Source organism: Citrus sinensis, chromosome 7 (assembly GCF_022201045.2).
Source record: "Citrus sinensis cultivar Valencia sweet orange chromosome 7, DVS_A1.0, whole genome shotgun sequence".
In the NCBI taxonomy this organism is placed as follows: domain Eukaryota; kingdom Viridiplantae; phylum Streptophyta; class Magnoliopsida; order Sapindales; family Rutaceae; genus Citrus; species Citrus sinensis.
The window spans coordinates 229147-255683 of record NC_068562.1 but is presented as its reverse complement, the minus strand read 5'-3'; the positions used below and the strand labels follow the sequence as shown (position 1 = coordinate 255683).

General features: G+C 35.8%; 3 protein-coding genes and 1 pseudogene across 18 annotated transcripts; 1 reads left to right on the top strand and 3 right to left on the bottom strand.

Annotated features, from left to right (window-relative positions):
- The first annotated feature begins 3124 nt into the window (after positions 1-3124).
- On the top strand, positions 3125-8719 carry LOC102610636 (uncharacterized; annotated as a pseudogene).
- Positions 8720-9038: 319 nt separating this feature from the next.
- LOC102615755 (AT-hook motif nuclear-localized protein 10-like) lies at positions 9039-12507 on the bottom strand. Its single transcript, XM_006467051.4, has 6 exons — positions 12338-12507; positions 11781-12249; positions 11196-11248; positions 10520-10651; positions 9789-9950; positions 9039-9678 (listed from the first exon to the last, which is right to left on the bottom strand). Exons 2-6 carry the CDS (start codon positions 12208-12210, stop codon positions 9442-9444), a joined length of 1014 nt encoding a protein of 337 aa, XP_006467114.1. The 5' UTR covers positions 12211-12249; positions 12338-12507; the 3' UTR covers positions 9039-9441.
- Positions 12508-13217: 710 nt separating this feature from the next.
- Positions 13218-19973, bottom strand: LOC102616057 (uncharacterized). Of its 15 annotated transcripts, none has more exons than XM_006467053.4 (17): positions 19783-19970; positions 19502-19599; positions 19331-19403; positions 19072-19174; positions 18755-18905; positions 18266-18404; positions 17659-18040; positions 17298-17481; positions 16510-16611; positions 16061-16390; positions 15901-15984; positions 15642-15800; positions 15180-15263; positions 14747-14884; positions 13985-14097; positions 13573-13724; positions 13218-13456 (listed from the first exon to the last, which is right to left on the bottom strand). In XM_006467053.4, exons 3-17 carry the CDS (start codon positions 19371-19373, stop codon positions 13356-13358), a joined length of 2265 nt encoding a protein of 754 aa, XP_006467116.1. In that variant the 5' UTR covers positions 19374-19403; positions 19502-19599; positions 19783-19970; the 3' UTR covers positions 13218-13355. The 15 variants fall into 15 exon arrangements, with proteins under 15 accessions (XP_006467116.1, XP_015381234.1, XP_024953857.1 ...); XM_015525748.3 differs by having other exon boundaries at positions 15195-15263; positions 19506-19599; XM_025098089.2 differs by having other exon boundaries at positions 19502-19586.
- A 1023-nt stretch (positions 19974-20996) lies between these two features.
- Positions 20997-26496, bottom strand: LOC102618464 (uncharacterized). 2 transcript variants are annotated; one of them, XM_025092151.2, is made up of 7 exons: positions 25788-26496; positions 25527-25656; positions 25335-25415; positions 24878-25219; positions 24086-24231; positions 23153-23988; positions 20997-22553 (listed from the first exon to the last, which is right to left on the bottom strand). In XM_025092151.2, exons 1-7 carry the CDS (start codon positions 26327-26329, stop codon positions 21070-21072), a joined length of 3561 nt encoding a protein of 1186 aa, XP_024947919.1. In that variant the 5' UTR covers positions 26330-26496; the 3' UTR covers positions 20997-21069. The 2 variants fall into 2 exon arrangements, with proteins under 2 accessions (XP_024947919.1, XP_006467127.1); XM_006467064.4 differs by having other exon boundaries at positions 24086-24252; positions 25788-26495.
- Positions 26497-26537: the final 41 nt, after the last annotated feature.

Below are 26537 nucleotides of genomic sequence, written 5' to 3'. Positions count from 1 at the left end.
TTTGGTTGGAATGTAAGTTACAACAAATGTAACTTAGCAGGACCCATTTCTCAAAGATATTATTAGAGATGGATTCTGTTAAATTTGGTATTGCTTTTGCGGCACAAGACGAGAGCGAGTGAGACGAGACAGAATTAATACCATATTCCATACTAGTCTATTATGTTCATCTTTCAGGTGTATGTGTTAATTATTAATAAAACCTAGTGGGAATATTTAATACTTATTAAATTTGTGTACATTAATTATTGCGGCTTATTATTGTCATTGAATTAATTGATTGGGTCTTCTTTTTTATTTTTATTTGTTTTAGATACCAAATTACTTATTTATATGTGTGGGTATGACGAGAACAATGACTTATCTATTTGTTGGATCGAAATAGCTAATCAGGCTTTGCCGTTTTAGTGTGCGCTGCCAATTGCCGAATGCATTAAAACAATATTTAATGCAATGAGAATCAATCTCTCATTTCTTCAATTTTTTGTTTTAACTTCATCAATTTTTATAATTTCTAAATTGCCCTCAATCAACTTTTGTCATTTTTACATTTTGGTCTCTATAAAATTTATGAAAATACTCAAAAGTTTTGTGTTATTTGCACATAGGTCCTTTAGTTTTTAATAATAATAATAATTATTATTTAATGTCATTATTATTATATTAATATTATTTAAAATATGTTATTTTTATTATTAGCATTAATTTCATTATTATTATTAAATTTTATTATTTATTATTTTAATTGTTATTATTACTGTCATTAATATCATTATTAAAATATACTTTGTTATTTAATTATTTCAATTATTGTTATAACAACAACAACAACAACAACAACATTATTTAAATAATACTAAATAATAGATAAAATAATAATGAAATTATTATTATTATTATATTAAATTTATTATTTTAAGTAATATTATCATTATTAAATTTTATTATTATTAAAATTATTAATTTTATTGTTTTAATTAATATTATTGTTATTATTATTAAGGACTCTTTTAGTAATTTGTAACAATTTAATTTATTTTGTTTTCGATTCCACGACAAAGTAATCATTAATGGCAATCCAACTCATTCTGATTTTGATTCCTACAGTTCAAGTAAATAATTTATTTTGATTTTCATTTTCCATGCCCATTCTTACCCATTTCGATTCTAGGTCATTTTGATTCCAATTTAGTAAATGCAACATAAAAATTTATCAGAAATTAGAAAGGATCGACACTCCACGTACGAACTGGGAAAAGGGTAATTCCTAGTTTTAAGTGATTTCTTCAATTCCTGGTACAAAATGCAAAAGTGATCTATGACAATCAAAATAAAGTGACCCGTAGTAGACTAGCAGGTGTTGGAAAAAACAAAAGATGAACTCGTTTATAAACGATAGCATGTTACACTAGATATGGGCTCATAGTACTGCTGATAAAAAATAATTTATGTGAATTAATTAAATAATGAATAGGGGGATACCTTTAATCATAGTTATTGAAGTTTTTTTTTATCCTCAACAATCAGTAGTACTTATTTTTTATCAGCAGTTTTTTTAATCCAATTAATCATGTTGCCCAATTTTTTTTTTTTTTTGTCTTTTAACTTATTCTTGACTTTGATATAGTTAGTGTTCCCTAATTAAAAGCTCACTGATATGATAAAGAGTAAGTTGAAAAAATATAAATTTCAATACACTAGAAGACAAAATATAATAAAATATTATAAAAAAATTATGATTGCATTAATTAGGAGTAGAATAATCTAATTAATTATTTATCCTATATCTTGTTATAAATTGGATTAGAGTTCACACACCCATCATTTCATCATCTAGTATGTCTATAGAGAGTGAATCAATAGTTTATGTCGTATGTATTGATTTCACATTTGTCTTTACTGTGAAGGAATATAAGGACTTTTGTTCATAATTCCATGCAAGTTTGCAATAAATTGTTCAATTGTTGCATCTTTCTTGAAACAAAATGCTATAACTTTTCAGTTTTCGTACTTATACAACCATCCTTCAAAGTCTCCAATACTTTATCAAAATGCATCTTAAGCACAATCGACTCCGTTAACCTGATGCAAAATAACAATACTTTATTAATAAAACTCCAAACAATAATAATATTATATTAATTAAACAATTAATTATCAATAAACTCAAGTGATATGGGTAACACCACCTATCGCACGGGTTACAAAAATAGTCCCTTAAATTACATGTGATTGTATGTTGGGCAACATGAACACCAATCACCCAACATACAACATATTGTCGCCAGGGCAACAGATCATTCTAATTTTGGGCAATTGTTTTGCCGCTAGGGCAATAGGTACTTGTCGCCTAAATTGTAGGTTTCATTTTCAACATCGTTTAAAAACTCATTTTCGTCGGATTTCATCGGAATTTTACTAATTTATAAATCTATGGACTCACATTAATCTTTAATGTATGCACGTTGTAATAAAATGAACAAAAGTATTCTTTTGAATGAAGTCCACCTAAAAAAATAAAAATAAAGAAATATTAACCTTAACCTCTTGTTACTCTTTATATTACTGCTTGATTTTTTCTTCAATACTTAGATAATATTCTAGTTTGATGAATGTGGGCTGAGTGATACTTGGATAAATAATTTTGTTTTATGAATATGAGATAGGTGAAATAAGGGCTATTTTGGTGGTGTGTGAAGATGGGGTCAGTTATTGTTTCGGGGTGGGGTTTTTTTGTCTATTTAGTTTAAGGCGTATTTTAGTTTAAGAGAGTTGTAAATGGTTGATATTATATGCAAAATTGAAGTATGGTCTTTATATATATTGAAAGCTGAAAAGTTGTCAAATAACTAAATTTTCCATGTTGTGTAGGCACATTTGCCATATATTTGTCTAAGACAAAATTGAATTGATTCAAAGTACTTGACATATGCTGTAAACATGTGCTGACAACTATTACGCTTCACAGCATTATTATTAATTTTAATATAAATACTTCCATCATGATTGCAATAATAAAGTTGATGTAAAATATTAAACTCGGAATAAGAAGTAATGGTTGGAAACTTTGAGTGGTTTAAAATAGATAACAGAGACTTATGTGCCCTAAGATGCAAATACGAGAAATGGAGTGATAGGTATAAAAGGGCACCCGCTCGAGGTGAGCAAAAATTCTTCTCCCGTTCCTAGCCGACGGGAAGAAGAAAGGTCCCTTGACATACAGAGCCTTAGGGGAAAGAAAGAAAAACGCCGCCGCCGTTGAATCCCTGTTGCCTTCTACAATTCGTGATAGGACTCGACTGAGACCCGCACATCCTCCGATAGAGTTAGCTCTACCTCTAGCTCTATCTCAGACTTGTGAAATATTTTATTTGTTTAATATCTGATTTTGCTTCGATTATATCATGGTGCTTACAGTATGCCGTGTTTTCTGCAGTTTCTTATCACTTAATAATCCTTTGTTTGTTTGCTACATGCTATTTCCTTTTCTTTTTTTTTTCTTTTTTTTGCTTTTCTCTGTTAAATAAATGAAGAAAATTGTTGAATTATCTAATATTTAACTTGATGATTAGGTTTTAGAATTTTAGATTCGTTTATGTTAAATGATTGCGTTATTCAATATCTCTTAGTGAGTTTAATGGTCAGATACATAATGTTGTAGACTACGTGGGGAACATGGGAAGGGAATTACCAAAAGATAGTGCCGAATCTCATGAGATGGAGGATGTTAATATTAGTGACTTAGAGTTAGTCTACCATGTAAGGGAAGCCCTCACATCTGTCCAATCAGTAAGTGTTTCCCCACCTTGCAAACTCAGATCAACTAATTATTATTATTTTATTTTATTTTTTTAGAGGAACAACTAATTAGTTACCTGTTCTAATCCTCATATAATACTCCATTGTTACCCAAAAAAAAATAAAAAATTCTTTGAATAGGGTGATAATGACAATTATAACCAACTAGTTGCGGTTATGCACCTTTCGGGATGTCTTGATCCTGACAATAGGGCTTTGCTCGAGGTAGGTTCTTCACTTAGTTTTGTGCATGTCGTTGTTATCAAATGACATTCATATATATTTTGTTTTAAGCTTTAGTTCCCTCTTTATATCAACTTGGCAGACAAGTTTGAAGGCCCTATCTGGAGCAGTTTCTTATATAGACATTTCTCACCACGAGTCTCTTCTTGTTTCTGTAAGTTGTTTTTATATGAATTTGTGTGTTTGTTTCTGCTTGTTATGTATTACCAGATTGTTATTATCATTTTCATGATCAAGTGTTTTTCAGATTTTTGGAATGAGCATGTGGAACTCTGACCCAGATATTATGGATGCAATGAAAGGCCTGATTATATCCTTGGTATGTCAGTTGAGACCCTATCAGAAATTAAATTCTTAAAACTGCTCTGGGAATCCTTTACAACTTTTTCATTCATTTCGTTCATAATATTTCAGGCTGCGTCTGATGGAAAATATGTAGATTCATGTTTAACTATGCTCGTCAGCAACTTCACACCGCCAAGTTATTTCCTAGATAAATTGAAAGAGCCTCATGGTATTGAAAGAAAGCACCAAGTTCTTTCCCGGGTGCATGCGGCTTTGAAAAGTATTTCTGACTTGGTGCCTCTTGCCCCGATGAGATTATTGCCCATAGTTTTGCAGAGAATGCCGACTGTTCATAATAAGCATGAGCGAGTAAGTCGAATATGAGCCCTTAAAGTTTGAAATTGGATTTTTCAAACAAATTGGGTTGCCTATTTGTTATTATTTGCTGATTTTGTTGTCTAAATTAGTCACAATGGATGCATGCATGTATATTTACTGTTGTATGTGTTCCTTGTCCCATTATGGTCTAATATCTTTAGGAATTTTGCCAACTTGAATATATATGATTATTATATCACGTCGGGATTATATATGACTATTATATTGATATTAATTGTACTAATCAATCTTTCAAATACCGGGGAAAATGTGAAATGTGGATTCTGAAATTAGATCTTTGTTACTGTGAGCCTAGCTAATATGTGATTCTGTTCTTGCCTCCTCAGTTTGCCTTGTAGACGCACCAAATGCAATTTGAGTTCTCTTTTGTGGGGTGTTCGTATAAGTTGCTCCACTCTTCCTCACAGAGTCCATCAATAAATTGGTAGTGTGCTCATATAACATGCTTTTTATACTTATGTTCTCCTACGGTCATTCCCACATTATTTATTGTGGTGAAATAGTTTATGTGCTACTTTCATACACATGATGGTGATGACTTTTGGATTTCTCTGTTTGTGAAAGAACTGCCATTTTGAATGTTATCCCTGAATCCGTTATTTATTTATTTTATTTGAATGCTGTCTGTAATAAGAAACTGTTGTCTACATGATTAAGTGTGACTTTTGAGATTTATGATTTATCCATCTATTTCTGTAGTTGAAGATGATTGTTGTTTACACGGAGAACATGCTAAAGCTGGAGAGTAGTACAATGGGAGAATTTGTTAGGAGCACAATGCTTATGGCAGTGGTGGATAGGCTAATAGATTTGGATGTAAGTCAATGGAACTGCCATGTAACGTGGTGCTCGAAAATAATTTGTGTTTGTATGAATAATCTTATGTGGTGACATTTCTTATAGATGGAGATTGGATGGGATGACATTTTACATGATGATTTTAGTAAAGGCATATTTGAGATGGAGTTAGAAGACGTGGAAGAGGCTGCTGATGATGCTGAGCAAGTTGGTGATGAGGTAGAATCGATAAATTTTCATGTTTGGTGAATCACCTGATTTTCATATCAACAACTATAACAGAAAACGTTAGAATCAGTGCCGAGTATGGAATTAGTTCAGTATATGCTGCTGAAATTTGTACAGAAATTATGAAAGTGGAAGTTCCTTTTGTGAAGAAAAGAAATAAAGCCATACAAAATGAACTGTAGAAAATTGGTGGATCTTTTTTTTTTTGATTTGTTTTTACTTGTGGGAAATAATGTAACCTGATAGCTTCCAAGTGGTTTTTTAAGTCGGAAGAGTTTAAGTGGAAACCTAATTGCTGAACTACTAGATAGCTTGATGGTGCTAACTTTTGAGCATCTTGAATCATGTGAAGGCACAGGCTGTTTGATTGAGGTATTTTCTAAATTCTTATTCCTTTTACTTGCTCTTTGGGTCCTCTTTCTGGCTTGTTTTAAAGAGATTAATTGTTGTGGTTAGGTATTTGAAATTCTTCTCCAGTCATTCCAGATAACTGTTCTAAACACGTACAAGTCAAAGTTCGCTCAGGTAATGCACAATTTTTCTTTATTTTTCATTGTTTTGGTGAACTTATAAAGACACTCAGACACACATCTCTATGTTTCCATGTGTGCATTCTTTCCTTAGTTTTTAGTTTTTTCTAATTAGTATTTTTTTAAATTGGTACAATCCACTGATATATCACAAGATGACGTCTTCTAGGATTGTAGATATATAATTTATAGTATAGCCTAGAAATCTATTGAGACTCGGAAATCTACTCCTACTACTACTGGGGAGATATATCTATCCTTGTTACACATTTTGTGGAAATGGGTTAAGCAGGGGCTCAGACTGATTGTTGAGGGCACAACGCCCAGTGGCATAGTTTTTCAGTTTCTTATTATTTCATTTGATGGATTTTTCTTCTTTTTTTTTGGGTTGGGGGGGGGGGGGGGGTGGGGGGTAATGAAATATGTGTTTTCCTTTGTTTACGAAGGTATTTATCATCTTTTGAATGCAGTTTGTGGTGTTTTATGCCTGTGCATTGGATCCCGAAAACTGTGGCCTCAGATTTGCCACAATGCTTGCGGATGTCTTTGTTAGTGGTCTCTATCCTCCACTCACAAGGTAATTTGGATTCTTATCTGAATGAGCAAAATCATTTTTGGCTGCTGGTTCTAGCTGGTGTGGGTTCGTGGATAGTTAACTGCAAACTAGGCTGCTTGATCCATCAAATTTTGTCTTTTAAGTTACATGCCACCATGTCAAAACATATTTTTTCTGATACTTCTAATTTGCTTTTACTGGGATGGTAGTGTATTCCTGACCTTAATAATGTTAAATGAATAAATGACTTTTCTACCAAATTATTTTGTTTATTCTCTATTTTATCGGAAGGCATGTTTATAGACAGCAATGATATCATTCTGCTTATGTTGGTCTATCGTGGACAAGTTTGTTTTGATCTATGGGAAAACTGTTGATTAGGTAAAATCAATTATTAAACTGGAGTATTGATGGTTAATTCTTCTCCACAGGCCATTATGTATGTGCTATGCTTTCGTATGAGATCAATAATGGATATACCAAGGCTCAAGTCTCGGCTTCTCCTCATGCCTCTAGAAACAGTTTTGAAACATGATTTGAACCCATTAAAGGTGAGCATCTTTTCTTTTGATACCTTCTTTAAAATTAATATGAAATATCAAGCTTGTTATGTCAACAAATTTTTATTCCCTACCATCTTAAATTACTATCTTCAAGACAATTTCTTTCTCCCAAGGACATTGTACATTGTTTTAGTCGTTTCATTATTTCCTTTTGTACATATTTTTAGTCTTTTCATTATTTCCTTTTGAATCGCTGCTTTAGCTGGGTGAATACGTCTTAATTTTCGTCTCATCCTGCGACCTAATGCTTCAGTTTTCTCTTGTAAACAGGTATGCCTACCGTCTGTGGTTTCAGAGTTTCTCCAACAGTCAAAAGCTGCTCATCTGTTCACCGTGTCTGAATCCTTTATTTTTAGTGATATGCTGGAGTCGGAACTTTCCAGGGATTTTGGTGGGTTGGAAAGGCTGGACATGTTCTTTCCGTTCGATCCTTGTTTGCTGAAGAAATCTGACAGGTTTGCAAATGCTACTCTGCTCTGAATTGTTTTTAGATGAACGTCAAACATTCTTAAAATTCACATTTTACATGAAAACAAGTATTCAATCTTCAGCTTTTACTATTAAGTTGAAATGAGGTAGAGGGATAATTACTAGTATGTTGGGCTGAACTTGTGAGTTTCCAGAAGTCTCACTTGAGCTAAAGATGACTAGTAAACTGATGCGTCTGTTTCTGAAGTTTCATACGGCCGAAGTTCATTTACTGGGCAATGGTTAAAACTGCTTATCATGGAGACAAAGAAGACAACAGCGATGAAGATGTTGATGAGGATAATGGAGATCATCTCATGGTTGATGGGATGGGAAGGAGTCCTGATGAGCAGATGAAGATGTTGATGAGGATAATGGAGATCATCTTATGGTTGATGGGATGGGAAGGAGTCCTGATGAGCAGGATCTTGATCTCGATGAGTTTGACTATGCATTAAATAAAATGTCCATCACACCTAAGAATTCCTTCAGTTGTCGGCTGGATGGTCAATCGCGACAACCCATGGAAATGCCCTCAAGAATTAGGCCCTCGACAAGTTTGGAATCTTTGTGATACAGAATCTATTTCCTCTTTGTACCAGCAGATTAGAGAGGGAGAGATTGCAGTGTTCCTGCAAACAGGGAAGATAACTCGTGCATTTTTGGCGGAGCGACCACAACTGAGGATAGACAGCAAATATTGAGTTTGTTGTTAAACGGCATAGTTCCGCTAATAGTGTTATGAGATAGTGTTGTATTGAAAGTTTCATGAACACTCTTGTAAAATTAAGTGTTGATAAAAACCGTGATCAACATCGTTTATCGTCGGGTCGGAAGACCCTTTGGCCGTTTGCTGTGTGTCAGATGATTGCACAAACGTAGTATAAAACCCTTTTGCAGTTTTGGAATGGAATTCACAACTGCAAAAGCAACCGAATCGATTAAGGGTGTTTTAAGAAGACGCGTCAGGCATGTAACTTCGGTACCAATTAAGAGTTTTTATGTAAAATTAATCAACACTGTTCTCTTCGAACTTGAATATTATTTGGAAATTGGAAAACTAACTGAAAAATGCAGTCATTCAGTAGACGCAAAACTAACTAAAAAATTCAGTAGATGCAAAGACGTGAAGTGAATTTAATCTGGAAGGATAAGTGTGTGCAATAATAATTAGAAACCGAAATACGAAATACACTAATGATGATGACTGAAAAATGTAGAAACAAACGTCAACGGGAAAAACATGTCTGAAGCAAGCACTCAAAATGAATTCCTAGCATCAATCCTAGAATAACCTAACCTAAGGTTCTAGACAAAACCTAGTATCTGATCTCTATTATATGTTGTAATAATCCAAGACCACTTTAAAGGATAGGAAAGGGCCTCAGATTCTACCTAGTTTCAGTTTCAATTTCAGTTTTAGTTTAAGACACACTGAAATGGTATCTTCTACTGTACTAGTAAGCAACTAGAGCTCTAACGAGTTGGAAGCAGAAATCATAAATTACATATGTAACCCACATCTGAATCTGATTCCAAATAAAAACTGATACTGAATCACACAACACCAACTCTATTTCCACATATTCGGTATGCTTGGTGGATTGTTGTTACTGCAGCCTCCTCCGGTGCTGTGGTTTAGAGGGCTTCCAGGTCCACCAGATGATTCACTTAAGTTTCCACGTGATGGTGGGCTTCCAACTGCTGATGCTCCCGGGATGAACTTTGGCATAGAAGAAGACAATGGTTCTGGTTGCATCCCTGATCTCGACTCCTTCCAGCCTTCAGCCAAAAAACTACCAATGATAACCTGTAATACAATGGTGTCATAAGACGCTACCACGTCAAAACTTCTTACTCTAGATGGGGATATAAGAACATCAGAGTTCTTAGGCAGTGGAACAAAGACCAAAAGAAAACCTGAACAGGAGAGGCTGCAGTTAGGAGCCCTGCCACACCACCACCCAGGACACGACCATCTGGCCCAGCTAATGACACACTCAAACCACCTGTTCTGCTTCGCTGACCACCACTCTCAGAGAGAAGAATTGAACCAGAAAGAGACAAGATCTCAAATCGGCCCTGCACAATCAGCTACAGTGAATTCAAGTGCTTCATATGATGCAAAAATAACATTTTCGATGAGTGAAATTTGTCTCACTTGTGTATTGACAATTTTCCACCAGCTTTCTGGACTCAAACTTAAGAATTGCCCAAGTTATAATCTAAAAGTCATTTATCACGATTATTTCTCCAGTTTCAATCAATCATTATTTTGCAGATTTGTAACAATTCATTCAAGGAAAATAGGAAAGTGCTGTCTAGAGCTCATCATGATACTGAAGAAATTTTTTTTTTAAATTATCCATATAGTTTGTTCTCCGTGAACTACAATGTCCAAATAAATGAAGTCATATTGGTTAATATAAAATCCTCCACATATTCACGATTAACAATATGGTTAATTTATCAAGATATGTCTTACAATGATGTGGCATTTTATCTATTTTATTCCTCTCCTTATTTTCCCTTCTCCAAATTGACAACCTCTGGACACAAGTCCTTACCCCACTCCTTCCCTACCTTGCCATTGGGCTAAAGTTCAAGGGACATCAACAAAAAACTTATAGCAATTATAGTTTTTAACAAACCTCATAAGTTACAGTTCCACCAGATGTCATAGCTTGACGAAGTGTTACATTGGATATAGCACCATTAGCTGACAATATGCAGACAGCTCGTGGGCCATTTTGAGAAAATGACATTATTTTCGCCAATACATCCTGAGAAGTAAAAGTCATATGAAATAAATATAATGTCCCTGGACAAACAAAAGGATGAAGAAAGACATTTAAATTGGGAGACACTAAAACTTCGAAAGAGAAGAATATAAGTGAAATGGCAACTAAATCATCATCAAGATTGACTAAGTATATATATGAACTAAACGAAGATAGTTATTCACCATCTGCAAGCCACCTTAATTATTCATTTTCTTTTTCAAAATAATTGTGGCAGGACATACATGCACCGTTACATTATTGACTAGGTGTTAAATTGAATCACCAACTGGTGAAACCATATAATAGTTTAAACCAGACAGCTAACTGCCTCAGGCATAAATAAGCATGTTCTGAAAGAAAATTTGCTCAACAACAGTCTGCCCCCACAAGCAAAGTATGTCATACATGAATTTCAATGTGAATCGTTCTAAGGCACAAGAATAATATCACTCGGAATTACAGATGACCCAAATCCAATCACATCCAAATCAAATCAATGTATATAGGAAATAACAAATAGGATAGTGAAAAATTAGAAGAATACCTCTCCTGCTTGCACTGTGATAACATGAGGTGTAAAACCAACCCCAGCTGATCCTGAGATGTAAGAAACAACAACAATAATAATAATGACACAATGAACAACAGAAACCCCACATTTGTGCCTGCGCACATTTTTATAAGACTGAGAATTAATAATCTAAAGAAAACAAAGTACCACTCCAGTAGTCAATTAATGGTAATAACTATTTATGTTGTGAGCTTCTACTTCCTCCTTGTTCCGGTAGAAGAGAGACAGATCAAAATATATAAAACAATTTTTTTAAAAAAAAACTGCAATTTAAAAATTCACAATTAAAAAAAAAAAAAAACCTTTTCTGGCAGTAAGAAGCATAAAATGGAGAAAAAAAGGGATGGAAGAAGCATAAAATGGAGAAAAAAAGGATGGAAATCAAAAGCAAATCAGCAATGGAGCAGTTAAAATAAACAAGAATAACTAACAAGGGCATATACGTCATTGACAGTGCAGTCCAATAAAAAATACATGAACAACATTTATTTAAATTAAAGAAACAGCATTAGTTAATTATATATTAAAAAAATATATAATAGTATAAATAGACAGTACCAAAAGCAGCAGTGTGTTTGCGTGTAGTAGAGCCGGGAGGCCTTCCTCTAGCTTTCTTGTACGAGTTCGACGAGGAAGAAACCGCTGCCACAGCCGCCGCAGATGGCGGGGGAGACGCTAAGTTAACACTCATGTTACTACCGTTACTGCCGTCAGGAGCATACTTCCTGGGCCGGCCACGCTTCCGCTTGGCAGGCTCCACGAGTCCACTGACACTAACACTGCTCACTTGATGTTGCTGATTTCCGCGTTCTTGTTGCTGGTGCTGGTGGTGAAATAAGGAGACATCTGGTTGGTAAGTATCTGCTGTCGGCGGCGGTGGCTGTGTCGGTGTCGGCATCACTGGCTTGTAAACAGCGGCGCCATCGGCGTTGAATGCTAACCGCATGTTCGACATGTTCATCTTCTCGGCTTCTTCCCTATCTGACATTTTTTTAATTTTTTATTTCCAGCTCACAAAACCCTACTTCTGCAGAATTAAAGAAAACAAAATACTCAAAAATTATAGAAACTACAATTTGAAAAATAAATAAATTGTTCGAAAAATTCGAACTTACCGGAATTACTATGTAAAGGAACTAGGGTTTGTCGATGAAGACGACGGCCGCTTCGAAAATAAGTTATTTTGCAGAGAATTTCGCTATTTTTTTAAAAAAAATTTGTCCTATTGATATTTGTTTTTTTTAATTTTTTTTTTCTTGCGCCCCGTAATTTCTTTATTTGAGAGACTTTATTAAAAAGCAGACCAATATTGGAAAATACTGTTGTTTCTCACACGCGCTCTTAGGCCACGCTCCTATTTTCTATTTCAATTCTAAAGATCTTATTCATGTAACTTTTACATTTAATTATGTCACTTGAACTCAAATTGAAATTAAAATATTAATATTTTTAGCAGTATTTAAAAAGAAAAATTCATGTAATTTACTTTTTTTTAACAGTATTTTAGAATGCCTTTAATTGATTTTTTAAGAATTGTTACTCGAAGAACGAAACTGCCAAAAATTGTATTTACAAACTTAAATGACATGAATATTCATATTGAAGAGTGAAAATAATATGTAAATTGAGTTGAAAGCTTATAATAGATTGATTGAAAAGTGAAATAAAATATTTTAATGATTGACAGAAACTCAGCAAATATCGTTAGTTAGGTCTATTTCTAAAAGAAATAGCTATTACATTTTTAATTAAGTTAATCATCGTCATTAATTTTTTTTTTTTTTCTGGTACTCTTTCTCTTAGGAAAATTAATAACTATGATTTAGTGTAAAGAACACTAATGAACAACTTAGAGGGTTCCAAATATCAAATTTCTTTAATTAGAGGCGTTAAAACCAAAGCTCAAACATGATAGAGAACTTTGCATTGGAATTTCAGAACGTTGATGATTCAAGAATTGCAAATTGGAAGCAAGTGAATCTTCGAATCCAGATATTTAATAACACATCATCAATCAAACATTATATTGCGACAAGGATTCTATTGTTAAGATGTACAAAACAGGTCAGCGCAGAATCGGTATCTGACAACAATAGAGAAGAGTGAACCTACTTAATACATACATCATTATCATTAAACCTTCTTACAGGCCCTAGGAAGTCCCCTTCTGATCCTCTTCAGTGGACTGGAATCCTCAGCCATTCGACTCAAACCAATACTGTCGCTGCTCATGTCTACAAGTTTAAAAAACAGGCGGTTATGTACAACCTTTGAAATTCCTTTTTTTTTTTGTCTAGCAGAAAACCCAGCAACATTCTAGCAAATGCAAGAGAACCATGAAGACTTATACCTTCCACTTTGATGGTGGCTATGCCTTCGAACGGAAGAGAATTCTCTCTGGAATCGTATCCGGTCCGCTTTGCAGAGACTGTAACCACTCCCGCATCAACCTTTTGCTCAGGAAGATCACACAGCCCCTCAAAAGGCTTCATATAACAGAACCTATCATGGTTGAAAATCAAACAATACCCCTGATGCATTTTAGAATCATAATATACATACTACCACATATATGGGAAAGTAGAAAAATATTTCGATTTCTAGTATTCAAGACACAGCATGCATTCGTTGAAATGATACTTTCACTAACTGGTTATTGATAAAATTTTGTTCATAAAACACATTGCATTAACCAAGAATGCTCAAGGAGGAGAAGACTGATATAACGCTCAATAAACTGAATATGATATAAGTGTGAATACCATTCAACTGGTAAGCTCTTGGTGTCGAAACCAGGATCCAACATTCTCCACTTCCTACACTTATTACACTGTACCCATTCTTGATCAGGTTTGTAAAGGGCACCATCCTTAACCTAGCGAGGAAAAGTAAGTATTTTATTAATTAAAGTTAAAAAAATGAACAAAAGAAAAAAATTTACTTGCCCTTCAGGACACATTTGTTAAACCAACAACAGGTAAATTATATTAGGAGTAAAGTTAAACGTAGTAATGACAGGAAGGGAAAAACCATGTACATGGTTTTTTTTTTCCTTTTCAATCAAAATAAGATTTCAGTATCCAAAAACCAATATCTGAAATGCTAAGTTGGTAAGAGATACTAACGATTGATTTCCCTTCTTTTATCTTGGTAAGTATTTAGCTAATTCATAATGTATTTGCTAGTGTTTTACATGCTCACATTTAAATGATGATACATGTTAGGCCAGAAACATAGCATTAAATCCCAGTCCAACAGAAGGGTTAGCTTCAATAATGAGGTCACAACTGCTAGGTAGGAGAGGTGATAGAATGACCGGTTAGGAAGTGATTATTTCTTTTAATAGGATTCCTCATCTTTTCTCAGGCAACTACTAACAGCAGTTGAAATGAACGCCCAGTCAGCTGCACAAAATATTTCGTTTTTGACCAAAAGAATTACATTCTGAAAGGAAAGCGTACAATGCAGAAACTGAAAATTGATAAAAACATACATGCCTAGTAATTAGTTAAAGAAGTACTTACCACATTCAGTGAATCAAATTTATTGTCCCAATATTCATCAGCTACTTTCCCTAGCCATTCCTCCAATCGAGCATATGGTTCACAATCCAGGAATCCCTGCTTGTTATTGTGAACCCATACAAGACCATTCCCTTCATCCTGTGCCAAGAAGTGGGAAAGGCTTTCAGAACTAAAAATGAAACTTAGAAGTTCCATAACACTTTTAGGAAATAAAGGACTGAAAGCAAAACCCATGGGCAAACAAGAGAAAGACACCAAAAGCAACCTAGTTCAGAAACTAATCAAAACATCATACTGTTGCTGCCTGGAACATATCGCTAGAAAGATAGGTCCAACTCTCTCACAGCCAGTAACATTTATAAGACCAAATTTTTACAATAAAATAACATAAGTAATAAAAACGAACAGATAAAAGTTTAGAGAGATTGCAAACCATTAGATCACTAACATCTATGACCCCAATCACACCTCGACCCGTATCTCCATTATGAATCATGCCACCAACTCTCTTGTAAGCCTAAAAAGGGTAACAAAAGAATGTTTAAGAACAAAGGCTAATGTTCATAAACAGAAATTCGATTCAAATAAAGATAAGATTTAAGATGGTTCATTTGCAATAAGGAACTCCTGCAGCAGTTGATTAATTATTTAATACTCAAGATTCGAAAACCAGACTTACTGTTTAAAAAAAATAAGAAATGAGAAAAAAAAACCGAACTAGTCAGCATGAATGGTTATTTCCAAACATATCGTATTCAGAACAAAATACATAAATGAACAACCACAATGTGACTAAAGAGGATTTACAAAAATAGGAAAAAACTTTGAAGTCAAATGGTATGAGGTGGTAGCAAACACTTTAGGGGTGATATCATATCACGAATTGAAAACTCACCTCAATTAAACGACCATGCCAATACAAGAAAATCCCACAATTCATCTGCTCCCACTCTAATTGACAGCGACCCAGAGTTAAATGGGCAGATTTTCCCATGATAGTACCAGTTTCTACACAAGTCTTATTAAGAGACTTAGCCAATGGTCGACTTCTAACCTGTTAAAGTTGAAAAGTTTGCAAAAGAAATTGATTAGGCAAGCAGATACTGCAGAATAATACCTAGCTACACAGAGAGATCTCGATGGCATGGCATTACCAAGGAACCTTGAACATATATCTTCATTCGTGGAACTAAGAAGATGACTTCTAGATAAGATCGAAGTGAATAGTCCAATGGCACCTTAGACCAAAGAAAAGAAAATATAAGCTACAAATTTTTTTTAAAAAAACTGTAAAATTAGTAAGAGGGTGTCAACCTTTTGACTAATCTGACCAGGACGAGATCTAATCCTCCTAGAACGGATGAGTATGTCACCTTGGTGAAAAGAGCTACCACCATTCAATCCATTATCCCACTCCAGACAATAATTCGAACCCCACTGATCTAAATTCCAAATATATATCTGAGTTCCAGTGCATTTATCCTGGAACAAACCAGCTTTTTCACCAATCAAATACTTGTTAAATGGTGAAAATTCTTTGATAGATTTCAAATTGTACTTTGCAGTAGCTTCAGATTGGACAACTGTATCAAGTTCCATAAACTGTCCTTTCCTGTAGTAGCTTACAATGGGAATCTCAAGATTCTGCAACAGCAAAAGCTTCAGTTAAGCTATTATAAAGCAGACAAGTTCATAGCCATAAACCAAGCAAAGAGAAATATATGAATGAAAACCAAGCAGATATCTGGTGATGATTTCCATACATCTTTCCCTTGATTTAAAGATTGCGAAAGAAAAGCTATTGATCTGGAATCAGCAGTCTGTGTAAGAACAAGAGCATCCTTGCCAAGCCTCATTGCTCCAGTCTAAAAAGGAAATATCCAGATAACCGTTAGGCATCATGCAAATATCCAAGTTATGTCAGAAGAGCCTGGTATTTATTTATGCATTTGAAAAGAAGAGGTCAAAAGATGGGCACAGAGGGTTGTTTTTCAATGAAGACTTTTGGTCCACATTTCATTAAGCAAGACCTCAAGGAAAGGTGAGAGCAACACTCCAAGTTTTTGACTAGACATATGAAGGAAATCAACTATAACTCATGAAAGCTAGTGTATTTTTTAACTTCTAATTCCATTCTGGCAAACTCAAATGCAAAAGGTAGTATATACCTGAATTTTCTCTCTCATCGTCCTATACTATTAACCAATATTAAATGAGGTAAACAAAAATGAATTCCATCTTTTATCTTGACACCCAATTATAGGCATTGAACCATGCATTAAAAGACTAACTAATTGTCAGAAACACTCAACAACAGGTAAAAGTACCAATCCCGTATTGGGTACTTTAACCAGTGGAAAGCCCTTGTCCATAGACTTTGCAACAATTAACAGAAAATAAAGCACTCCAAAGTCCATCCAATAAATGCAACAAACTGGGCCGAGGGGCCTCCACAAAGCTGAAACTGAAATACAAAGAATATCAGATGTTATGATGTAACATCGAGCAAAATTTGAATGGCAATCTGAGATGGAATATTAAGCAAGCGAACCTTAAATCCAACACCAAATCTTCCGATACGATTTGGATCATCAGCATCAGGTTGCTTGTGCCCAAAGTATGTCATTCTCACAACATCTTGATGAGTCATCCCGTGGCCGTCGTCAATAATTGACAGCATAGGAATATCTTTGCCAGCTTTCTTGAAGTAGATGCTCTCAATAGAAATCTCAAGTCTGCCAAAATAGATGGAAAGAAGCAGCCTATCTAATGAGGAAAAATAAAATAAAATAAAGCCATTATACATATAATTCAATCGAAAAAAAAAAAGGAAAAAGACCTAGGTGAATTTAGTATAAATAGAAAAACTTAACTAACAAATACGAGAGTAGACATGTGAGCAATTGACCTACTTAGTTGCTTTAGCATCCCTTGAATTATCAACAAGCTCAGCTATTGCACCAAAAATCCATCCAGAATGTGCCTGACCAAGAGTTTGAAGATAACTTGGGTCCGCTCTAACAAAGTTTTTTTCCAAGGGTCCAGCCTGTTTCACAGCACGGGGCTCAGGTCTACTACAAGTTTCAATTGTTGACTCAGAAGAGAGACGATCTCCAACCACAGGTGAGAACTTGAGAACAGGAGAGAAATTATCTTCACTAGTATCTGAAACTCTTGCCTGTATGCATGCATTTCCTCTGCTAACAGTCTCTTTGACGATGTTAACAGGTAAAGTTGGACTATCATTAATGTTAGCTTTTGTTGCAGTTGGTCGTACAACTTGGCATGACCGACCTGTATCCACAATTTTGAAACACATATCAGCATATTATGAGGTGGTATTGGCATAGCAATCACTAAGCAGGAAGCCAGGAAGTACATAAAAACACCTCCAAACTCAGAACATAGACTTATCTAGCAATCTAACAAATAATTTGATAACAACAACTGACCCTAAAAGCAACATAAAAAGACATGAGCTGCAATTCAAAATCAAATGTTAATAAAATAAACAGTCACCTGATTCACCATGTCCTCGACCATTAGAGGCATTCCGAGTTTTCTCCATCTTATATGCAACTCTAATATTGGTAAAATTTGAGGTTTGATCGGGAGGTAGTATGTAGAATTCCCAGAACTTAAATTTCGCAATCGCAACCTTTGCAATATACAATTTCATAACTCAAACAATATATATTCTCCATGGAACAAAGCAAAAAAAGATAAAGCATATGGATATCTGCTTCTATCAGTCACCAACAAGAAGAAAAACTTTGTTTTGAAGAGAAAAATCCTTCTGCTTCAAAATACTGCCAGTCAAAAAAGCTAAAAAAAGAAATTGTATTGGAAAATAAATAAATGGTAGTAACGCAGAAGAATGTAATGCAAAGAGTGCAGCAGCACAAGCTTAGACTTGAGAACTAAGAAGACAACTAGTATGCTGGAGAAATAGATAAAGGTTATAAGATCAGTACAACCAAAAGAAAAAAGGAAGCAATAGCACTTTACCATGTCCCGGCCTTGCAGATAAATCAAAAATCTCCTCCACTCATTGTGATCACGAGAGCACTCAGGCGCAGGGCTCAGGAAACAATGAGACATACCATCAAGGATTATTTTACTTGTTGGAACAATATCATTTACATTCCAGTGGTGCGGCCTGTCAATAATAAATAAGTCCAGTTCATAGATTCGTGTTATGTATATATCTAATCGCAATCAAAGGAAAAATAAAATAAAACAATATTACAATGGGGGAGGAAACATAAACAGACCAAGAAAAAGCACAGGTAAATAATATTTAGAAAAAGAAGAAGTAAGCATACAAATGTTCAGGAGGGTTTAGGCACCGTGTCCGGCATATCGGTTTCTTATCCTTGGTAAGCAAAATATAATACTCAGAGTCAGAAGCATCTGCATACCGTAATCCTAAAGTACAGTGTGATAATGATTATAGTCTATAGAAAAGAAACAAAATTGCGCATTAAATAATTCCTCTTAATTATATTGAGATCATAAGTTAAGCTTAAGCTTAAGCCCCAGACGCGATACTTAGAAAGTAGATAAGTAAGAAATGAAATTAACCTTGTGTTGGAATCTTGTTATCAACGTCTGCGTCTGACAACATTTCTAATCCTTCTTAGTTGTTCTTACTCCTCTGAAAAAAAAAAAAAAAAGATGATCAGGTAACCATTCAGCAAACAAAAGAGGAAAGAAGAGAAAGTGAAAAAAAAAATAACAAAACAAAGCAGAAACTTGCTGCCGAAGGCTGAAAGTTGGATTTGTTAGTTGAAAGAGCAGTGGAGCATTTTTAGACTGATCGCGCACCAAGTATAAAACCCTAAAAAAGCAACCTGAAAGCATAAATGATACGTCTCTCATGTAACGGGAAAGGAAGTACTCCCTCTCTCTTTCCAATAGAAACACAAAAGAATGAAAATGAGTTATGGAGTAGTACGCATGATGAGTAAGTAGTATTGAGTTTAACAGGATCCTCCTAATGTCTAAACAAATAGAGTAGAAGTAGAGAAGAGAACCGTTCACGTTCACTTTTCGCTTGGCAGGCAAGGAGGCGACCGGGACACGCGGCTGGAAGCCGGACACGCTGGACGGTCGGGTCTTCGTACTTCTCTCTCTCACAGTCACACACACTCGAGGCGCTCCTCTCTTTCTAAATTTTAATTTGACGGGGGACGGGAGTAGTGAAGACTGAAGACCTTTCCTCAAATCTACTTTTATAATACAATATTCTATTATTTATTTTTCTCTCTCTTTTGGAATCAAAGTTTCGAACTGAAGGAAGTCTGAAAGCTTTATTTATTTATTTATTTTTCCTTTTGTTTTGGATAAAAAGCGATTAAGTTCCATTTCTTCACTTCTATTTAATTTTAATACAATAAATAATAATAATAATAATAAGAAATTAGCCATTTTATGTTGAAGTAGAACTAAATATATAAATAAATAAATCACGAGAAATGGTTAGGATAGGAAGTGCGTTGATCGTTTGCTCATTTAAAAAGATCGGTCCACGTTAAAATTGTGATGGAATTGTATTGGTTTCCCAAAGACAAATATATCAGAATACAATGATTTTTTTTTTTTTAATTCTTCCACACAACAACAAACCCGCCCCCCCCCTCCCCCCGGGCGGGCTGGGCGATTGAAAGGAGAATAGGAATACATTGATTTGATTTCGGTGTCATCTCTACCTTTGCTTTGGTTTATTTCATGTATATTATAATTTACCGGGATAATTTAGATTAAATCTACTGAGGCACAACCTATAAACCTACCCTAAGAAATCTACTCCAGTCATCCACGTTGACAGCACTTTGTTTCCACCATTGTACTTTTACAACAAGATGATTTGTCTATTATTTGCTGATACAAATAACAAATCCATATAACCATAGTATAAATAATTCTCATTAAATTAACCTCATCCTGACAAACCAAACCAACCCAAAATCGACGAGAACCGAGATGCACTACCATTTCCTCAATTAAATGCAAGCAACTATACAATACAACCCAGATCCAGATCCAGATCCAACCTGAAATGGATCAGTGAGTGTGTCTATTTGGTTGGATAGCTTCAGTGTCAGACGACTCAGACCGATCTCAGACTTTCTGAATGAATGAATCTCCTCCCCAGTACATCGTTGCTTTAGTCACCAACATATCCCCTACCCCATACATTCACACCAGCCAGCAGCAATAAACCAGCCACACCAATTCAAAGCCGATATTAATAATAGCAAAAAGTAAATCATTAATAATTTTTTATTTTAAAAAAAATGTATATAATACAAGGACAGTATTTATTCACTTGCAATAGATTCCATCTCTCTCTTTCCAACATCCGCCGCCACCTTAAAATCAGGCTTCGAAGGAAAAACAAACACAGTAGATGCAGTATTAGATGCTTGAAACTCGGCTGAATACCTAACCGAGATCACAGTAACTTTGGGTAGCTGCAGCAAACCTGAACCAAGTGGCACAACTTTGTAACAGAGGATGTGCTTGGATTTTGGAAGAACAAACACTGTGTCATTGTGAACCCCAGACAACACAAAACTTTGTGCATCTGCCACACAGAACTTGACCTCTTGAAGCAACTTAGTCTGATTCCAAATTTTAATCGTGTATGTGAAGGGTTCTCCAAGGACAGCATAAGGAGGACATTCCAAGCTCACAACTAAAGGTGATAACTCCACTTCAACATCAGGTAGTTTATGTTTACTCACAACCCAAGCTTCTGTTTCGCAAGAACCAGAATGGTCATCAATCCCACAGTCCCTCCTCCATCTCAGACACACTGTTCCCAGCCCGAGCTTCGAAGATTCAACTTTGGGAACAATTGTGAATACCTTCTTGAACTCTTCACCTGGCATGAGAAGGGAAGGGCCTGAAAGATTTTCGCCTCCATGTTGCACAGAACATACCCTTTCACTGTCGCCATCCTCATTGTCAATAGCCACTGATTGTAACTGCAATGAGACCTCAGTGCAGTTCTTGGCAGAGACAATAAGCAGACTTGTTTCATTCAGGGGAAGTGATGCTAACTGCTCAGAATCAGAGACTGGCTTGATCCTTGAGAGCAACAATGGATCCCGGCGGAAAGGAAGCATAAAGCGATGGCCTACGGCAATGGCAGCCATTCCTTCAATTTGCAAGCTCTTGTGGACATGGACCTTCTGTGCGGTTGATTCATTGTTAAGTGGTGAATAACCCAAAGACACGAAAAGCATAACTGGTTTGGGTCTATGCCACTTGATTTCTAGCTTGCAGGACCATGACTCTCCACTTTTTAGGAATGGAATAGAAACCAATCCAAAAGATTGCTGAATTTTCTCAATTTCGCCGGGACCCAACTCTTCCTCTTCTGGCCCAACAATGCCAAGAAGTTCAACGTGATGACTTTCCATTGAGGATGCCTCAGTTTCCCTTGGACTGAACAAGCCACCTCCTTTTACGTCCACCAGATTGATCTTCAACTCACCAGAGTAGATGTCATGGCCTCTCGATGCCACAGTAACAGGTATCATGAAGCTCTCACCAACCAATGCAGGGCCAGAGGCACCTAAATCAACATCTACTTGTGGGTCAGGTTCTTCAACATGGGTAGCCTTTTGACCAGAGAATGCAAGAGCAGGATCCTTGGTTGGAAAAGTCTCCACACGGTCTTCAAATTTCCAAAGAGGTAAATCCTCCATTGAAGCAGGACTTTCAGCTCTGCAACAGATTGTGAAGTGTGGCCCCATTTTTGCAATTACAGAGATGCATTCAAGCTTTCCACTTTGTTCTGGATAAATTCAAAAGTTATCTTAGACAAAATAAAGTGATACATGATGGAAAAAAAAAAACAGAATTACTGCAGTACTACTAGCACTGGAAATTCCAGTGCATGCCAGGAATGACTCAACATTTGAATATCGAGCTTTGCCTTAACACCAGGATCTTAGGTCAACTTGGCAAATAGGTGTGCCAATTCAACGGTCAAATTTCTGGAAGAAGCAGGTTTAGGACTCGTGAATCCTGGTTAAAAGCATTTGCTTGCATGACATGAAAACGACCTGATAATAGAAAATATAAACCTGGCAGCCACCAACCCAAGATTCTAATTGCTATTATTTATTGCCAACTGAGTATCAGAGCTGGAGAACACATCATATCATGAAATTTTGATTTCGAGGGCTTATCAGACTTTTTGAGTGTAAACCCCAACAGAACTAGATCTGACTGGCATGAATCAGCTTATGCAATCAGTAAATTTAAGACTTGCCAGGTTAAACAATTTTTGTTGATATAAGGAACTCTGCGTGTGTCAAACTGTACCTAAAGAATTATTCCACAAAAAAATAAAATAAAACGAGACGGTGCAGAAACGAACACCTTACTTACCGGATTTAATTTCATACGTCAAGCGTAGCCATCTGTTAGTAATAAGTATCAAAGGTGTACTCTCTGCTCGATGAACCTGTAGACCATCATTCGTTGCGGCTAATAAAGGTCTCTGAGCATTTATGATGACAAAATTGCACTCAGATTGATTGAACTGGATTTCTAATTGATTGATCTCGACAGTAAGGGGTAATTGTGATAGAAGTGACACCGTAATCAAGGTGGATACACCGGGCTTGATTATTTGTTCATGAAAAGTGACTGAAGCAAGAATTACTAATCTAAGGGGACTAACAAGATCAACCTCAAGATGGAGAGGATTATCTCTACTTATTTTGATACAGTTATTGTCTTCAACTGACACCAGCCCTACTTCCCTGCTGACAAGCTCAAAAACTTCTTTGTGTATAATTTCTCTCTGTGAGAGAGTAGGGGGCCCAGCTGGACCACATTCTTTAAAACTAAAAGGCTGCGCATCTGTACCAGATGACACTGGCAAGGCAGCCATCTCCAACGAGCATTCTACAAAATCTCTAACTATGCCTTGTTTCCTTGAGCATTCTCTTAGGTAACCCAAGACCTCCCACAATAAGGTAACCCACCCCTCTTGCCTATATTGATTTGCAACACCATCAAAAAGTTGTTTCGCATTATTGAAATCACCCAAAGCAAAATACTCAACAGCCATCTGGAATCCACAAAAAGAGCCCATCCTTCGAGCTTTATGATTACCATATGATTCACAAGATTTTTTTAGCAGAGCAAGAATTTCATAGGTATCTTGAAACCTTTTCCCTTCTGCAATAACATAGCGGGTGTAATCTTCATCTGTAAGACTGCAAAATGAGATGAAAGTAAAAGGCATTGATTTGTAAATAAAAGAAATGATACAATTGACAGTAATGTTCAACACATTCAAATGTTATGACATACGGCAGCATAGTAACAGTATCCCCTTGCTCAAGTAATCGACCAAATTGACCAATATACACCGAAGGTGCTACAGAATCAGCACTGCTGTCAAGCTCAGACGCGGATTCTGACATCGACAAAGCAATTTCCAATGATGATCTTTTCTCCTTCAAGTAATGTGCAGCTAACTGTTTTAAGACTAATTGTTATGATTTAGCTCATTAACAAGTATAATTTGTTAAGGAAAAATATTACATGGACTTCTAAATGATAGTTCTGAATGGCACATGAAGTAGTATGCAGATAAAAAAAAGCACTTGGAGTATGATTATTCATACTATCAATATGGTAGGTCAAAAAAATCAAAGCATTCTACAAATCTAAACGTTCACTGATGCAGAGTAGTTCTGAAGATACTACACAAGGAGAGCTGCAGACAGCTAAGGAATATTTTAAATTTTACGTTTAAGCCATTAATATAACTTTTCGAGAATCTAGGAGGGCAGCATTGTGTATGATTCGATGTTGTTGAGCGAATATCACACATGTTATGGTATCAGTACATGGGATAGCAATTAATGAAATGGTCAATATATGAAAATTCAGGCTCATATTTTATTTTATTTCCTTCTATTGTAAGTACATTTAAATGTAATGTTGGCAAAAGTCATATTAGCACACACTCTAAATGGAAAGGGTGAGAGAACAATAAAACAGACTGCATGGTATATAGCATTTCAAGAGAAGGTGATTTTCAGGCTAAGTATAATACTAATAAATAAAATCTCCAACATGCGAGAAGGTAAAGAAGACCTGATAGTAATAAGATGGATGAAATTCCGACTCGGTCAAAGGTCTATCCGCAGTGGCTAAAACTAGGGATGAAATGCTTTGAGCTGGCACAGAGCTTGTATCCAGTAACTCAGCAAATACCAAAAATTGTCTGCTTAACCATTCCCAGTGAAGGAAAACAACTTCAGGTGCACCGACCAGCTTCTTGTACGAAGCATTGTGCTGATGGAACCATGTAATTGCTTCTTTGAGCTTTCCACCATGTAATAACACGGTTGATATTTTAAAATGCAATAACTCGGCGATAGTTTTAATCTCAACCAACCGTTGAATTGGCGGCAGCCTTGTTGATGTTCCAATCATCTGAAGGCAGAAATCAAGTATAAGCATAAGAAAATGACAATGACTAAGTAGGTTGAGTAACAAAATAACAGATAAAAGAGATAGCGAAAAGAGTACGTATATAAGAAGAAAATACCTCCCGCAGCATATGATAAGCATCCTCATAAAACCTCAAAGCTTCAACCCAATCTCTTCGAAATTCAGCGTATACAGCAACCTAGGAAATCAAAGTAATTGGATAAGAAATGTGTGATTGAAACACAATAACAGATGAGAAAAATGAAAAGAGGGGGAACTGTTGTCTAAACTTGCAAGTTATACTGCATACTTTAAAGCAATAGCGAATATTCAAGTCAATAGAATTGACATTGAGGGTCTTCTTTTCTACACGGGTTTTAATTCTTCTTCCTTCATCTCTGTAATAAGCAAGAGACAACTCCCCAAATATGCTCGCCAGCCTTGATTGAAACAAAGAAAGAAAGAAAGAAATGTCGATTGCTGAATCTCTCAATAAGATGTAAATGAAAGAAATCAATCAATCAACCGAACAAAAAAGAAAAGAAAAGAAAAGAAAATAGAAAAATGTAACCTGTTAAGAGAAATTTGAAGATCGGAAGCGGTGTTGGGATTAAAAGTAAGAATGTATTTGGAATCAAGTTCGGCGCGCTTACGAAGAGCAATAAAGCGCTCTTCATAAACGTCATTATGATCGCTAAGTGTATCGTTAACAACGACGACAACCAATTTGATATTCCTGGGCTTAATAGCGGCCTTAAGAAGATCGAGATCGGAGCAGACCTGAAGCCACTGAGCAGGATCTCCGTAGACCTGATCGGAACTAAAAAGAGCGGCCACAACGGAAGGGACTCTGGTGCGATGTTTCATTAGCCAATCGCGCTTGAGTATCCCGGCAGCGGGTGAAGAAGATGACGTGGCATCGGGTGGTTGCTTTGGTTTTTTGGATAAAAGGTGGAGGAGTTTAGACAAGTCGGGCAAGGCTAAAGTATTGGTAGGTGGCTGCTCAGAGAGCAAGTGTGTTGAGATCAAGCGGTGATGCTCATGCTCTGCCAATCCCACCACTGATATTAAACACACCGGCGGTGTCCGCCATTCTTCTGGGTACTCTTCCATTTCTTCTTCTTCTCAGTTCTGACTTTGTTTCAAAGCTTCAATCCGAGTCGATAATACAATCCCGGTTGGGCCAGGCTTTCTCTTTCTTTATGGACTCGACCCATATCAGACTCTATGCCCCTCTTCCTCTACTAACTGGCTACAAAGTACAAAGCTGTATGGCTGTGGTTAATGGATCGGTACGTATGTGCCTTTTCGTATGTTACGT